The 17,902-nt window shown below is 41.2% G+C and overlaps 1 protein-coding gene across 1 annotated transcript in view; it reads left to right on the top strand.

Moving 5' to 3' along the window:
* The window catches only part of LOC114066019 (histone-lysine N-methyltransferase SMYD3-like), a 116,940-nt gene extending 102,353 nt beyond the window's left edge, over positions 1-14,587 (top strand). Inside the window, exons 7-8 of the mRNA XM_027900395.1 lie at positions 7,089-7,197; positions 13,874-14,587. Coding sequence (XP_027756196.1) covers positions 7,089-7,197; positions 13,874-13,975 — 211 coding nt within the window. The 3' untranslated portion in view covers positions 13,976-14,587. The remainder of the gene's footprint in view (positions 1-7,088; positions 7,198-13,873) is intronic.
* The last annotated feature ends 3,315 nt before the right edge of the window (positions 14,588-17,902 follow it).

The following is a 17,902-nucleotide window of genomic DNA, read 5'->3' as shown; positions in this document are numbered from 1 at the left end:
AAGTGAGAGAAGTCAAATCTGGGAAAAAATAAAAAAAACTAATGCCAGCATTAAACTGTTCACTGATACTTTGATCATCTCCGTGAGACACTATGATGGGGATATAAAATGGACAATAAACATTTCAGGGCAGCTGGAGTGTATCAGATCTGTTACAGTCAAAGGATTAAGTCTTCTACTCCAAAAATGGCATGGCTGCTGCAGAAGGTATAAGGGGAGTTGTGAAGTACTGAACTGGTTTAAACTTACCTGGTCATCTGTGATAAATAGGAAGTTGTTAAAAAGAGAGGAGAAAGAGAGGAAAAAAGAGAAAGAGAAGCCAGAAAGAATAACAGGTTAACATAATTATTATTCCAAGCAAAAAATACAATAGTAATGTGAATGCCAGGCTAGTATTTTTTAGGAAGGCTTTCACAGGGACCCCTAAAGATTTTACACAGGTTTATATAGATAAAGTGCCCTTAAAGAATTTAAAATTCCAACCACACTTCTAATACGCAGTATGCAAAACAGTCACTTAGTCTACTATCAATGCTGCATTTCCACTTTCTCCAAAAATAACCCTGTAGCCTTGTTCTTTCCAGGCAAAATTCTTGCACAGGGCTTGGGCTCATTAAAAAAAATATTGAACAAATTATGTAGAAAACTGCTTAAGATTTTTTCTATAAATAGAACATTTCTTCTTAAGCACTACTTTAGCCTCAAATTTCTGGGTTTGTAGCATGAATTGCTAGGTGAAATTCTGTTTAGAAGGTCAGACTGAACATCTACAGTGCCTTTGGCATTAAGATCTGTAAACTATACTAAATGCGTACAGTTAGTTTACCTGTCTTATGTTCCTGAGACATGTGATTTCTTTGACTATTCATAAAATAACTGGTTCATCCCTGGAAATGTTGATAGATACTAAATGTTTCATAATTTAGCACAAATAATTATTTGGCCCTAAGCTTGTCATAAAAATATTTCTCATAATTCCCATATTCAGAACCCATTGATCATCCCATCCAAGGAGTAGAAGTAATATGTGAATTAGATGACCAGTCTCACATCACTGACTAATTAAAAAGCAAATAATTAGACAACATAAAACCAATTCCTAGGCTGCAGTTCAGTGAGCCGCTTTAATGAATGTACTTGAACACTGAGCAATTCAGAAATCAAGAACCAGTCAAAGAAGAAAAGACTTAACTTATTGGTTGCTGTATTTGTGGTGTACATCTCTATTGTGAGGCTGATGCTGTCCTCTTTGCATTCTGCTCACTAACTTTGTTGAAGCCCAGGAGCCTCTTAATCCCTTCTCTGTTGCTGGGGCTACTAAAACTGCTCTATGACTTTTATGCTGTCATATTTACTTGCACTAAAAGGTACTGCAAACTAATTTGCAGTTATGTATAGCATCACTTTTTACATGTCACCATATTAAAGAGCCTTGTAACATTCCCATTTCAAACCCTTATTTCAGGGTTTATAAATCCTGCCTGCTTCTAATTAGAGCAGTGTAAAGTTAACCCAACAAACTGGTTTACAAGAAATGGTAGGCATCTATTTATTTTAAAATATGAGTCATCAGAAATGGCAGTAATTTTGCAGAGTCTTATTTTTTTAGTACTAGGCTTTAATTTACAAGTGAACACAAAAGCTCTGATTCTTTACCCTCTAGTAAGAGATAAGTTGAGAGGAATTAATGGAACTGCAGTATCAAGAAATAGAAGGAACTGGCTAAATTTTGTCAAGGATTGTGTTTTTTACACTGTCCTTTACATAAGAACACAAGGGATTGCTTGGAGAAATTCAGAGATCATACATGGAATGAAAAAAAATATATTTTTCTTTATAAAATATATTATCATTGACTGCTCTGGGGGTTAATCAGGGCAAACCTTGAGGCTGAATTACAAATAGGAGCAATCATTTTCATGGGGTATTAGAAGTAGCTATTGTTTTACAAAGTATGGTCCATTTCTTTGCCGAGTGAAAATTGGTATCCTCATATTTTGTGAATGAAATGCAGGACCTGCTGATGCCTGGAACAGTGAAACACTGATGCAAGCTGCCTGAAGACTGGGAAATAGCTTGCATTTGCTTTGAATGTTTTGAATAGTAAGGTGGACAGTGCCTTCCTTGCATCACAGTTCAGATATGAAGTCTCCCAGGCAGACCCCAGAAAGAGAGTTAACCAAGGGATTGCCTGACAGCGTGTGACCCCTACAGATCCAACAGACCTGATAGTTACCTCTGGAACAGGCACTGAGAGAGCTGGCCAGCTTGCTCACTATAATCCTTGCAAGGCTGAGAAGAGAAGGGAGTTAACATGCGAGTTAGGATGTTACAGTCCAGGTGAGCAAGGAGCTAGATAGGCAAAAGATTAGTTGGGTCATGGGGATGGGAGGACATGGTTGTTGGGTTGTACGCTCTCTGGATGCCAGTAACAGTGGGATACCCCAGGGGTCTGTCCTGGGACTCGTCCAGTGTAATAACTGTATCAGTGACCTGGAGGAGGCAACAGAAGGCACTTCTGTGGTGTTTGCAGCTGACACCAAACTGAGGGGACCAATTGACAGGCAGAAGAGCAGGCTGGAGGAACAGGCTAGCATAGGTGCCGTTGGGCATAAATGGGAACAAAGCTGTCCTGCCTTATGTAAGCAGAGGAGGTGATACCAAATGTACAGATCTTTCTCAGGCTCCTCCAGTTCTCTTGTTTGCAGGGCAGCTTTACTTGTTAGTTGTTGTATTTTGTTTAATCTCTCTTTGCAAGTGGTCTACTGGGCATTGACCAGTGCCAAGGGCCAGGAAACATCACTCCAAAAACTATCTTTATTTCAGCTTCTGTTATGTTACTCTTCTTCCCCTTTCTGTCCCTCAGGCTCTGGTAAATCTCATAAAACCCTTTTCAGGTTGAAATCCTACTCTTCCCAAGCTGTAACATGTTTTACAGCATGTATTTCTCTATAGTTATCTTAGTCTCTTGTTGACAGTCTTTAGTTACAGTTCCTTGGCTGGTAAATGTCTTCCTTATTCTTAATCTATCCACTTTGTTTTATTCAGAGCAATGCATGAGGATAATAAGTTGGCTCACAAGTACCTGACACTATTTCTTAGTTCTTTCTGTCTTGCCAGTGTATTATGAATAATACTGAATCCTGGGGATGTCTGGAAGAAGCCAGCAGCATTTTTCCCACTTGCACATCTTCCAGAAGAGCTGCGAGCTGCCTGGATTTCTCTAGTACACTCAGTGGATGTGCTTCCATAAAAGGTGTTCCAATAGTTTAATAAATTTATTCCAGAATATGATAATAAACAGTTGTTTCAAATGTCAATTTTAAGGTTTGCAACATGTAACTATGTGCATGCATAAGACCAGAGCATAAATCATCTCAGTAAAACAGCTTTGTAAATATTTATGAGCACAGGGCTCTTCCTTTCACACATTTTACTCCTTCTCTGCCCTCATCTTAAGTTTTCACTTGCCTTAGTTTATGGCTGGTAATTTGGGTGGATTACCTAACATCGCTAAATTGCTGCCTGTTTTCTCTGGTATTGCATATACCACAATCGTTATTGACTGAAGGTGAATGATCTATAGAAGGAAACATGTCCACATGGAGGGACATATTCTGAATTCTAATGTATCTGTGTGAAGTTTAGCAGGCACCATGCTGAACTAAAACACAGCCTGGCTTCTCCTGTGTGAGCTGCCATCCCTCATTTGGCTGCAGGTGAGGCAGGACCCACATTCCTTGTTTGTACTGGCATTAGGATGAGGCTGGTTATTCAGAAGGGTGAGGAAAGGGAGATTAAAAATATGGTTGATAGGATGAAAGGTGTGGAATGAAAGAGATGTAAAGGAACTGTGAAGGAACAGTGGCGAAAGAATCAGAGCTATCAGGATACATCAGAGACAGTCTAATGGGACCTGAAAAGATGGGTTATCCTCTTTGTCTCCATGGCACATTCTCCTGTGGCCGTGATCCTTCCCCAGGCAGCCTGATGGTTTGGTGGCCCAGAGAAGAGGAAATGACCTTTTTAATCCTTCCTTTACAGTAGACACGGGTGAGGGTAGAAGTGTCTTTACAACCACAGAGACATTTTCTTTTCAATGCAAAGTTGTGCATGTGCTTATTACTTCCACTTGTGCCATGTAAGTGCTGGAATTTCTATTACTCTTCACTAATTAACACCAAAATCTCTTAGTTGCATTTTCTCCCTATTTCACTAGTAGCAGATAACACAATTTTGATATAATAACCAGAAACAAAATCTAAAAATAAACCTACTGATAGTTCTCTAGTGTTTGTTTGACCAGACCCTTGAAGTTCCTGAGTGGTCAGTTTGGGCTGAGATAAGTGCTATCATTTTTCTTCTTTCTTGTCTGCTGGCTCTCCAGGCTTTTTGAATTGCAACCCACAAGGGGTCTGAGCAGGAGGTGCTTATGGCAATTCAGGATGGATTATTCTCATTGAGGAACTGGCTTCTGCTGCTTCATGAGAGGCTTTGGCAGATCAAAAGCTCTTGCTGCTGAGATCCTGCCAGGCATGCTTCCCATGTATTTCTCAATGTCTTCACTGAAACTGTGTGAGATCAGTGGAATAGGTGGTTTTGGGTGCGAAAACATTTTTCATTATGTTTAAACATCTTGATTTGAGATTTATAATGACAACCAGATACCCTGCCATTTAAACAGTATTTAATTGTATTTGCATTTTCATAAGTGTAAAATAATGGAGAAAGATAACTAATTAATTGGCATGCAGACTTATCAGGAGATTCCTGTACATTGTACAAATTTCCTTCATTTAATGTTTTAGCATGCATTTAATCATATTCATGCAAATTTAAATGTCTTCCTGGCTGCAGTGATATCATTCATTAGCAGTTACCCTGAACTCTGATGATCATCGGTTTGGTGTAAATACACCAAAAATATTCTTCATAAAGTATATTTTGGAAAGCTTATTGACTATTCTTCCTGAAACTGTGACACACTTTGTGTATTTTAGATACTCCTCAAGCACACAGCTGGTGTACTTGAGGAAATAAAATACTCTTTGATCAAGTAGAATGTTTGTCTTTGGTGAGTCATGCTTAAGGCTTTTATTCTTTCATTTGCATAGTCTGTAGTCAGTGGTGTTCTCCAGGGATCAATACTGGGTCCAGTCTTATTCAGCTTGTTTATCAATGACCTGGATTGAGGATGGAATGCACCCTCAGCCAGTTTACTGATGATATGAAACCAGGGATAGTCGCTGAAGCACCTGAAGGCTGTGCTGCCATTCAGGGGGACCTTGATAGGCTGGAGAGTTGGGCGGAGACAAACCTGATGAGGTTCAACAAGGGCAAGTGCAGGGTCCTGCAGCTGGGGGGGGGATAACCTCAAGTACCAGTACAGGCTGGGGGCTGATCTAGTGGAGAGCAGATCTATGGAGAAGGACCTTGGAGTCCTGGTGGATGACAAGTTGACCATGAGCCAGCAGTGTGCCCTTGCAGCCAGAAGGGCCAATGGTATCCTGAGGTGCATCGGGAAGTGTGGTCAGCAGGTCAATGGAGATGATCCTGCTCCTCTACTTGGCCTTAGTGAGGCCACATCTGGAGTATTTTGTCCAGTTCTCTTCAGTACAAGAACAAGAAGCTACTGGAGAGGGTCCATTGGAGGGCCACAAAGATGATCAGGGGTCTGGAGCATCTCTCCTGTGAGGAGAGACTGTGGGAGCTGTGCCTGTTTAGTCTAGAGAAGAGAAGCCTGATCTCATCAATACTTATAAATACCCCAAAGGTGGGTGTCAAGAGGATGGTGCCAGACTCTTTTAGGTGGTGCCCAGCAACAGGACAAGGAGCAATGGCCATAAAATGAAACATAGGAAGTTCCACTTCGACATGACGAAGAACTCTCTAACATTAGGAAGAACTTCCTTACACTGCGGGTGGCAGAGTACTGGAACAGGCTGCCCAGGATGCTCATGGAGTCTCCTCCTCTTTGGAGACATTCAAAACCCACCTGCATGCATTCCTGTGTAACCTGCTCTAGGTGAGCCTGCCTTGGCAGGGTGCATGGACTAGATGACCTCCAGAGGTCCCTTCCAACCCTAAAAATTCTGTGATAGTTAGTCAAAAAAGATATAAAGTCTTTTTGCGGATGACTTGACTTCCAAGTGTGTCCCTTCACCTCATGTTTCCTGATGACCAGTTCCAGGCAAGTTACATCCAGGGCTTTCTGCAGTCCTCAAGTTGCTGGACCAAGATGCCATGCTCTTCACATTCAGGACACATGGCTGGGGTGAGATCCAGATGTGGTGGGCCAGTGGAACTTGAAAATGTGAGGCAGCCACCATGAAAGCATGGACATTTCAAAACCATCTTGAGAGGAATTAATGACGATATTGCTCTCCATCTCCTTTGTTTTCTACTGCCTAGACAAAAAAAAAAAAAAAAAAAAAAAAAAAAAAAAAAAAAAAAAAAAAAAAAGCATTCTTTTGTTTTGGTTTGTTGGATTTTTTAAACAGAACTCCTGCTTCTCTGAAATTAATTGAGTAAGAATGGGAGTGTATTCTCACACTAGCGGATACCTTGTCTAGATGTACAAGCCAAATCTGAGACATTTCCTTGAATGAACCAGTACTTTCTGCAACAGGGAGCAGCAAGCAAAGCCTCAGAAACAGTGATGTCATTGTTACATACCTGCTTCCCCTGCAGTACCACTCCTTCATCTTGGAGGATCCAGGACTGGGTTCCCAGATGAAGCTTTCTCTTAAAATTATGCCTCTCCAGAGACCTGAGATTGTGAGGGACCTCTGTTTGCAACACTAAGTACAGTAAATGCTATTGTATTATCCAACAGTAGCGAATGAAATAATCCTACTCCCGTCACTTTCTAACAGGATAATGTTAAAGGCATTCCTCTGGGATGGAGAGTAATAATTTTCTAATTCCCTTCAGTATTCCATGCTTCTCAGTATTGCAGCTAATTTTCTCTTTGTACCTTATTAACATTCACGATGGCTTTACAGTCCCACCCTAATAGCTCTTAGCAGAGGCAATGACTGTGAAGGTGAGAGCTGACAGTGACACATTTTCCTTCTTTTTCTCTATAGACTGTACTACCCTGGTTTCCATCCTCTGAGGGCTGTCCAGCTGCTGCGAGTGGGCAAACTGCAGTACAGTCAAGACATGTTTCCTCAGGCACTGGAGACCTTGAAACAGGTCAGTATTGTGAACTGTTTTTTCTCTGCTCTCCTCCATTGTTTTCCCCGAAAATGCCATGTAACCCCCCCCCACACACACACACTTCTGCTCTGGCTGTACTTCATGCCTTTAGATACTCCTCACTGCTTCTTTCATCAGTGGTGTTTCCCCAGGCTGCAGCTGAGTGTGGTGGTGGGTCACTGCTGCTCAGCGTTTCAGGCACTGACATCCTCCAGTATCAGTCACTGCTAATTACAGTTCGATAGCTCAAAGGTGCCTGGATGAAAAATTACTATTAGATTTGAAGAAATAAAATTATCTCACTGCCTCATAGGTTCCTTCTTCCCATAACAAAGTGAATCTGGGAGCACTGAAAGTACAAGAACAGGTGCAGAGCTGCGGTTTCTCCCCTCCTTACTCACAATCAGTCTGTGATTTCAGGTTGCAGAACTTTGTCTTTAGAGAATGTATTTTCTTGTAAGCCACACTCAAATCAACAGGCCTGCTTCTTGATCCTTCCTGTTTCTTATATCATTCATCACCTTTGATCTGGTTTTGCAGCTGGTGCTTTGTTAGTTACATTTCAGCTTTAAGCCATCCCTCTTGGACCTGAGCTGACTTTTATATTAATTTCCATGTACCTCAGGCTCCTTTTTGTCCTGCTGTTATATTGCTGTTAGTATCATCTTAAATATATTGAATAATCCCCTTCCGTGTGCAACACGTCCTCAGGATGTAGGATCTTACTTGCTTCCCATCTCAAGCCCTCCATCACTGCTGGGGTGCTTTTACCCCTCCGGAAGATGTGCTGCCTCCTGTTTCCCTCAAAGAGTTTTTATGCTTATTCTCCTGTATTTTTGATTTTCCTGTGGTCAGTTTGGCCTGAAGATAGTACGTGCTCCATTTGGTTCACCGTCTCAGCTCTCAGCCCACCTCCAGTGCCTGACACAGCTCCTCGCTGCCTTTGCCAGGTGCTGCAGAAAGCCACCTGGCCCGGATACTTGCCTGTACATGCTGGGTAGGAGTGGGCCCCAGGGTGGCACCAGTGTTGGAAAGGAGTGCAGAATTTGGCTCTATGTTCTCTTTGATTAATGTGTCTACTGTATGAAGAGCTAGTCTTGTGGCAAAGAGGGCAACTGCTTGGGAAGAAAGGGGATGGTTGTCTGCATGGGGAGTAGGGGAGAGATGCTTTTTCACTCCTGCCCAGATCCCCTATAAAGTTAACATCAATCATGACTCTCTAGGTAACTTATTATTTTGTACTTACTTTTTCTTCAACCCCCATCTCTCTTTGGTTTTGACATCTGATTAATGATGCCAGCTGAATAACTGATAATTTTCGCATGTAGTAATAAATTAATATTTAATATAATAATTAATATTATATTTAATATGATGCCACTCTTATTAAGTCATGATATAACTTAAATCTTCACTTGATACATTTTGCTTAAGTTATGGCCAATTCTGATCATTATAAAGCAGATGGAAGAGTAGTCAGTTCTACTTTCCATGCATTATTGAGAAGTATGTCATATATCTGTCATATGCCAAGTAATCTGCTTTGCTCTTTCCCCTGTAATATTTAGTTTCCAAACATTCTGACTTTCCTTTTTAGTGGTGGAATAAGACCCCAGTCAGAGGAGCTTCTGTTTTCATTTATACTGCCACAATATATCAACAGGCATTCTTCTAATTGCATTTCTAATATGATACAGCATTAAATTAAACTGAAGTAAATTCCCAGAGACATCTGCATGCTGCTCTTCAATGAAGGTGGACACTGTGATGGAGATTAATATGTTTTTAGGGAAGAATGTTTTTATGTTCATACATTTTTTTAGTTAAGAAATTGCCCAATTGCCAGATTGCTACTGTATGATCCTTTGAATACTGAGCTATGCCTAACAAAGAAATCTTTTTTCAAGCTGCAATCTCCTCTTTCTCTGCAAAGGGAGATTAGGATTCTGCTTGCTGTTCTGTGCCATACCTCTGTGGTCTCCAAGCCATTAGCGGTCCACAAGGACACAGTAAATGCTTTACAACTGAGGCGATGAATCCTGCTGTGGTTTCACCTATTCCCTGTTCAACCTCCCCCTTTTCACCCACATGTGTGAGACAAGGAGAGACTGAAACCCCACTCTCTGGGAGCACAGCTGAGAGGAGGAAAAGCTTCTTGTCATCCTGTTTCTCCATGTAACTTGTAAACACAGGACAGAACACTTCTTTGGATGAGCTCTGCAACTGATTCACTTCCTTGCTGTCTACACTGGAGCAAATTAGAGGAAGATATAATTCCCAGTTTGTTGTGAGTAAAAGATGTGATTCCTAATACAACTCAGATAATGCCCTAGAGTTATATGAGAACACAGTTTGGCCCTTTGTGATTAGATGTGTCAAGAGAGCATGCTACATGCTCAGAGCAGAAACTCGATTACCTTCTCTGCTTCATTACTCTTCTTAATACACTCTGACACTGAATAGCAGCACCCTGTTGGAACCCTCGTCCGACTAATATCAGTGTGGCATTAAGGAGAAGGATGTGCAAGGTGCAGAGAAATTGAGTCAATCTGAGTGAAATTCGCCTCATATATAAATCCTGTTTAATCAGGCACAGCCTCAGAGCTGCTGGGGATTGACAATCTCTCTGCAGCAGATGCACAGTTTAAGACCAGTGGATCTTCCCACACAGCTCTCCAGACCAGCCCTTATTGCTGCTCTCTGTGCCACCCAAAAATTAATCACTGTCATAACCACCTTGCCCTTAGTGCCCTGTGGGGTTTAGCTCTCTGCCCTGCACCCCTAAAGAAGGCTGAAATGATGTGGAGGGCTTTATGTTCCCCATGAGAAAGAAACCACCCCCTAAATGTATATTAGGCCCCGCAGAATCTAATTTGTCAGATTTTGGAAATAGAAGTGTTACAGAGAGGCAATACTCCACCACAATAAAACCCGAAGGTAGCCCTTGGTTTATTGTACTATCAACATATTGGTTTTAAATGTATATCCATACATATATGAAAGATATAATGGTGGGAGGATGAATGGAATTATAGATCAGGAAAATTTTTATCACGAAAGGGCCAGAATTGGAGCCCAGTCTGAAAAACGTAATTTAAAGAGCTTGAAATGACTGCAAAGCTCCAATAACAAAAGTTGCCAGAAGCTGTCTTGTGAAGAAAAAATCTTCTTGATGGGGAAGCAGCACTCCTACAGAAGATCAAGATGCAGCTGCATCTCTGAAGCTCATGGGAGCCCCTAATAAGTGTACAGATTTGCCCTAAGGTGCACTTATTCACATAACTATTTGTTTGGGGTCATTTGTTACCTGCACAGCACTGTAAGCAAACTTGTTGGGTTTCCCATAGCCTGGATTTAACTGGACTTGGCTAGGAGTCCCAGTCAGGATGTAGAGGGGAAGGCTTGGATTCAAGAAGATGACTTCTTTCCTTAGTGTTTCCTCAAAGCAAGACAATGGGTGCTGCAGCATGACGTCTTGGCTGCTGCTCTATCTGCTGGGCAGTGGTGGTGGTGGCTGCCTTGTACCCATGCACCTTCCTGAGCAGGGCTGTGGTGCTCATCTGCTGAGCGATTGCAGGTGGGGATGGGGGCAGGCAGGAGGATACACATGCGTGGGACACTGACCATCCAGTTTCCCCTGCAGACCCTGCACTTGGCTGGCATGGTCACAGGAGTACTTTTCTCCCACCTAAGCTGATGGGCATGCTTGTCTCGTCTCATGAATGCCTGCAATAGGCACTGTATCGTTTCCTTTCTTATGGTAATCCCTGTTGTGGAGGCAAAAAGCTCAGGAGTGGGGGTAAAATCCTTCCCAGATTTCACAGTAACACTGAAGAAATACCCTTTCTCTAGGTGTTTGCTTCAAAGGCTGAATTGTTTACAAACTGTTATTGATGTAACTGTGACAGTTTTTGGTATTCCTATGCCTGTTTTAACAACTGTTCCGCTTCAGTCAAGCTGGAAAACCTCAGATACTCTCTGTGCAACACTAGGCTACGCTTCCTGCCATTCTGGCATGTGGCCATTTGCTTTCTGCTTTCCTTGTGACAGAGCTGCGCCGTCCTGCATCTGCTCACAGTTCTCCACAGCCATGGCAGTGGGCATCCTATCCCATCCCCATGCAAATCAGGCACAAATGCCTTCACTGCATCTCATTTGCATTCATGGAGCAACAGCCATACCTCTAATCTAATGCGTTTTATATTCTTCAGGGAGACAGCATGTGCCTGATGACACTGTGGCCTGTGTCGCCGTCTTGCAATTACTGTAGTTTTTCATAATTAGATTTGCTCTTTTAGCTGAGAGGAAGACCACACAGACCACATGAATCTGCTCAGCCTTGATTCTGCTGGCTAGCTGTGAGGGCAGGGGAGTGGTCAAAGAGCCCACAGGTTCCTGCTTCTGTCCAGTAAAAAAATTCCTTGCACTGGAGCTGAAATTATCCCCAGTTTTGCACTGACCTCCGCAAAAACAGCTACCTAGCCTAATACCAGTTTAATTTAGGGATCACACAAATCATTGCTGTTCTAACTTTGATACAGCGGGTTCTGACTCGTACTGCAGTGCGTGAGACAGTACATGGAATGAGAATGAGTTTCTCCGAGGAAACAAAAGGATAAAGACCGAGTGTTTTTTTCTGCCATACTGAGGAAAGAAAAGAAACTGAAAGGAAATGTTGGAGACAAGAGAGAGTCAGCAAGGGCAGCATTACCTGAAAATTAGGTTTGATATTAAGGATTTTTGCCTTTTAGCAGAGGCATATCCCTATGGACACCTCTGGCTGGGCATGAGGGTGTCAGGGTCCAAGTCCATCACTATGAGCCTGACCTCTGTTCTGTAGAGGGAATGAAGATCAAGGTCAGCTGCCCTGTCACTCAGATGATGTCCAGGTGCAAAGCTCTTTGCGTACACTATTCACAACAAATCCATCAGCTTTCTGGGATGGGGCATGCAAGCACTGTGCACCAAGTGTGTCAGGATCCAGGGCCAATTCCCCTGGCTACTTTGATTGAGGGTTACCCTGCCCCTTCCTAGTTATCCCGGGCACAACTACATGTTACTCTACTACAACACACACGGGATCCCTCCTGAAGCAATTCTGCTCTGCACCATTCAGAGTTTCCTGAATCATGCAAGTATTCATGTTTCTCTATTCCAGGAAGGACTGACTCTTTTTCTTGCTTTTCAGACTACTTTTTCAATTATTTATATATATAAAAAAAAATCTCTTGTACAACTTTTTTCTTTTTCTTTTTTTCAGGAAGTATAATTATAACTTACTTGCAAACATTTTGCAAAAACAGGACCAGCTTTGAATTTCAGTAAACATAGAAGAATGGAAAAAATGAGGATTTCTGGTTTCATTCACATTTCTTAGGCGTTTCTAAAAGTGATGAAAGTGTTTCATTGTTCTGCTTAACTGAGTACTTTATCATTTAGTAGTATGGCACTCTGGTAGCTTGGTACATATTTGACTCTTTTTAGAGCTCCTTGCTTACTATGATTCGTTTTGACTGCTATTTCAACTTGTTCTTTCAATCTTTTGCTGCCTCCCTCTTCTTTAAAGAATTAACTAAGTTGAAGCAAAAATAAGTGGTGCTAGAGTTTCCCAATTCTTGCCAGTCTCTAGAATTTAGAAGAAGGCTTTCATTTCTTCCACGAAAGAATGTATTTATATTTATCTTTCCAATTTAAATGAAGCCCCTTTCCTCAACTTTGTTTCCAAAAAGATACTCCTTCTGCAATGCAAAGCTGATTTAGCTGAATTTCGTCAGCTGACTGGACAAGGAAGCCTTTGAAACACACGCTGCATTTAGTTTTTGGCAATTTCTCAGTTTGGGATGATGAAAAATCTGTGATGTCTTTTCTCTTGCCAGTACACTTCTTGCTCCCTTGTTCTATCTTCAGAAGTGCTGAATCAATTTCCATCTGGTATTTCCCTCCTTGCAGGAGGAATTTAATAGAAGGAAGAAGCAGAAATGTCATATGAAAAGTGATGATCTCAACATGAGCTGGGCAAAGAGCATTTCAGACATATCTGTGGCAGGGAATCAGCAAAACTACAGGCAGTATCACCAAGTGTAAATTGGCCTAGCAATAGAATATGACAAACACACAGAGGAACTAATCTCTGGGAATAGCAGCAAAGACCCATTACTCTGCATGCCTTTTTGTAGTGAAACTATTAATATATTGATTTGTTCAATATACATTGAACTATGTATAGTTCCTCCTGATAGAGCACTTTATTCCATTGGTTAAACATTAATCCATTTCTGTTTACAGGACTTTGTGGCTGCTAACATCATGAACATCACTGTCATCTTTTAAATAGTGTATAGAAACTTTGGGTGCTGCAGTTGACCAACCTTGAAGTGGCTTTCATGCCTCATTGCGAAAGTATCTTCCCATGTTATTCCAAACATTCAGCTTTGCAACATATTTGTGGGTTTTAACACCTAAGTATAATGTGTCAGTGCCTCGTCCTTTGTCAGGGACAAATCATCACACACTTTGGGATGCTTCTCCTGTATTTTGACTATGCTGTGCATTCAAGCCCCCAGCTGCCAACCACTTGAGGTCTAATACTCACATGGCCAGTCTGCTGCAGGGTCCAACCCCTTTGCATGGTCTGCACAATGACTAACATGTCCCTTTCTGTTCTTTCCTCAAGGCCTATAATATTATGAAGGTGACCCATGGGACAGATCACAGCCTGATGAAAACCTTGATGGAGATAAAGGAAGAGTGTGAGGCCATGATGAGAATACAGTGAAAATAATCTCTAGTCTAGAAAACAAAATATTCAAGGAGAAAGAAAATCAAATTATTTTTATTTTATTGTGAAGCTTCCCGATGATGTTAGTGTCTTTTCCCTAAGACCTATTTGCTGTAAAAAAAAGTTTAAGTTTTATTAGTTTTGCTGTATAATTTGAGCTGAGTTGATGTTTGGAGGAATTCCTGTGATTTTCTGTGGATTTTTTGCTCCTATCATCAATCTAATTGACAATACCTCATTATCAATTTACAACACTTAATTTAATTGATAAAAGGTATTGGGAAATGCATACAGATTCTTCAGCAGTTACAAACTGATCTAATTCCATTTATATCATCAGTCAATTTTTATATCAGTTTATGCCAGCAATTAAGAATCTCATGTCAGACGCATTATAATTGCAAAGAATACACTTTTTCCCTTTGCCTTGACCTTAGATGTGGTTTCCAAAAGCCTGATTCAATGCCCTTTGACATCAAATATGTTTCCCAATGTTCTAAATGAGATTTTCATCCCTCCCAATGTATCTTCAGCGCTCTGTCCCTCTTCTTCTTGCATTTCTTATGTTACAATATTTCATATTAAAATGGATTGAATAAAAAGATCTTACCAAAAGTGTATCTGTGGAAATTGCTTAATCTGCTTTCTCCCCGTTATGCCTCCTTTAAGGGTTTTTTACTTCATACCACTTTTAAAAACAGAGAGATTGGGGCCTGTGGGCTCAGTGGTATGATTTCTAGACCTTTCTGAGTCTGTGGGGTTTGAATGTCACTTCCTCAAATAGTGAAGCCCCAGAGACTTACAGATGAAAGCTGTCATCCATAAGGAAGAGAAGGATGTCATGGAAAGCACAGGCACCCCATTTCTCCATGCTATCAGCATGAGCATTTTTCTTGCCACAGCTGTTGACTTCCATTTTTTACACAGAAACAAATATTAACAAAAGCCAAATATTTATGAGGAACACTGAAACCTAAATAATTTAAGGACTTGGAAAGTATTGCTTCAGGTATGTTGCTCCTCTCTAACAATTTACTGCTGCTACTCCAGCCATGACTGTTACCTCATTAATCCATCGTTGTTTTGAAGTCAGGCTTTTTTCACACCAGTAACTTGACACCATTAATTATTACACGATGAGAACACATTTAAAAAGAAAATGAACACTCTGGGCGTAATTTACAGCCACAGCACAATGCTGAGGAAGATATCTCCTTTCAAGGCATTTGAATTTGTTCCAGCGTATGGAGCGTTCACTTGCCCGGCAGTAATAGGCAAGCAATAACCTAGGAAATGCAGTGCATTTCTGGAGTACGTAGCATGGCTTGGTGCCAGAGGCCAAGTCATATCAGCCACCCAAGAAGTGCAGTAATCCTCACAGAAATTCACTGCTTGGTTGGGTCTTCCTGCTATTAGGAAAAGGAAATTGTCTGGGGGAAAAGGTCAGACCTTTGCAATTATTGGCATTTCTGACAAAGTACTGGCGTCGCTGATGGACAACCAGAAAATGTGAGGGGATCTCAGTCTTCCAAGAGCTGTTTTCTGGTTTTAAAGGGGCACATGCATATTAGAATTTATGTGATTTTTGCATAAGGATGATGCTTATGTTGTGATTACATGTCTAGTACTAAAATTTTCAAATGGGAAGAACTTCAGAATGTAAGGTAAGATGATGCATTAGTTTATGAAGCATGTACTGGGAGATGGCCCACCACCTCTCATGCATACAGACACATCTGTATGTATGAACTGGAGTGCTGTCTTCTGGAGCTTCTGGTACAAGGACACCTCGACGCTCCAAGCACAATAACAGGGAAAGGCGGGTGCTAGGGGAGAGGCAGAGTTACCTGATGGCAGAAGAGGACAGCCACCTTACATCAAGCTGAAGCACCTACCTACACTGGGATTTTCTCTCCAGCAGTGGTCTTCGTTAAGGTCTAAGAAGACGCTTAGATAAAAGGTAATGAATTAAACACTTCCAACAGCTGCCGGAACAGGAAACTGAGAAGGAACATGCTATGTCGGTTGTAGAGTGTAACAACAGCAAGTGGGCTGCTGAGAGTGCAGGGCTGTTGTAAATCCATCCACAGCCCACTGAGCAATGCAAGGAAACAAATCAGCACTATGTTGGTTTGTGGCTCAAGGGCACCACTGCATTGCCTGCCCTGCCTGGCCTTCTCTGGGAAGGCTCCCTAGTGTGGGGGCATAAACCATGCTTTATATTCATTACTGTTGATGCCAATCTTACACTTTTTTCAGCTTGGTCAAGGCCAGAGTCATGTTTTCTGGTTGGTTTCAATCATTTAATAAGCAGTTTCCCTTGGAGATTCCCATGCACTAATACCACCAGCAGGGCTGACAGTGCTGCAGGGGAGGTTGTTGTGGGCAGATTTTGTCTCCTAGTGGTGCCACTCCAGCCTATTTTCTGCACAGAATGCTGGCCCACAACTGTAGAGAGATTTACCTAAATGCATCGTTTGAAAGTGCAGTAGCAAGGAAGCATGCCAGCGAAGAGGGAACATTAGATAAGCACTCATTTCAAATCAAATAATCTTATCTTTGCACAGGCATCATGTTTCAGTTTTCACGAGTAATATCTGTCAAATTTTTCAGTATGGTGGTATTAGTTTGGTGAGATAGAGATGCTAAAGTCAGAAAAAGGCAGACTGCAACGTTATCTGTAATGCTGGCGGTCTTGCTGCTTGCTTCCCACAGGTTGGAGGCTTTTCCAGTGCCTTTTGGAAAGCAATGGTAATTTGGGTTCACCTCAAGTTTTAGGAATACATTTTGAGTTATTTTTGTTTTGTCACTATTCCTTAAATGTATCCAGGAAAAACAATGTTAGATTGGGCTTAGAGGGAGAAGAATTGAATGGTAGTATGTATTTGGACAAAAAGCAGTACCAGGACACAGGAAAAAAAACATGGGGGATTATACAGTTTTGCTAAGAATAACTGATTATAGCTGAACAAAACATTTGTCTTAAAAAAAAAAAAGTTCACTAAATTGGGCTATTTCTTTGAGCATGGCATAATTCTCTAGATTCCTGCCTCTCGAGGGGTGCTGACCTGATGCTGAAGTAAAAAGTCTCCAGGCTCTTGGCAAACAGAGCTTGCATACACAGTAGCAGTGGTAGAATGTAAGACAATGCAGTAAACCAGTTGTTTAGAGCTTTGACCTCTTTGAGTCTATCAACCTGTGTGTGAAGTCTATTGTGCATGGGTTTATGCCAATAAAACTCGTCCACTACTCAGCCCTTTTTCTGCTTCTCACTCTAACCCAAGTCTCTGATGGTTAGGTTTTTTTAAGTAAGCTTTTCTTAGGCTTGTTATTTTTTTACAGAGCACATTTATGAAATACAGAGGCTGTTTTCTGCACAGTATATTCCAAACAGTCCCTGGCCACTGCAAAGCTCCTAATGAACAGAGTTCAATTTTTCACAGAGGTTGTGCCAATTATGAGGATTTTTTTCTGAATCAGAATTAAATCTCCCATAAGCCAAGGAGAAGAAGAAAGGTCTTAAAGTTATGGACATGGAGTTCTGGTTTGGCTTCTCTGCTGCACCAGAAACTGTGCCTGACCTTGGGCAAATCAGACAGGGTTAGATGTCCACACTTGGGCTTTGTCATTGTGGATCCTTGGAAAATAGCTCCTCACTGCTGAAAAAGAAAAAGAAAAAAAAGAAAAAGAAAAAGAAAAAGAAAAAGAAAAAGAAAAAGAAAAAGAAAAAGAAAAAGAAAAAGAAAAAGAAAAAGAAAAAGAAAAAGAAAAAGAAAAAGAAAAGAAAAAGAAAAAAAGAAAAAGAAATTAATTTTTGATTTTACAAATTTAATCATCCTGAAAATACGTTTGGTATGGCTGTTTTGTAAAATGTTCCCTACAAGAACATCCAAGTGTGCTTTTTCCTTGCCCTAAGCTTAAGAA

This window comes from Empidonax traillii, unplaced genomic scaffold (assembly GCF_003031625.1).
Source record: "Empidonax traillii isolate 1590-97213 ecotype Southwest subspecies unplaced genomic scaffold, ASM303162v1 scaffold721:size320634, whole genome shotgun sequence".
In the NCBI taxonomy this organism is placed as follows: Eukaryota; Metazoa; Chordata; class Aves; order Passeriformes; family Tyrannidae; genus Empidonax; species Empidonax traillii.
Note: the sequence above shows the minus strand (reverse complement) of the source record. Positions and strands in the feature narration are given on the sequence as shown.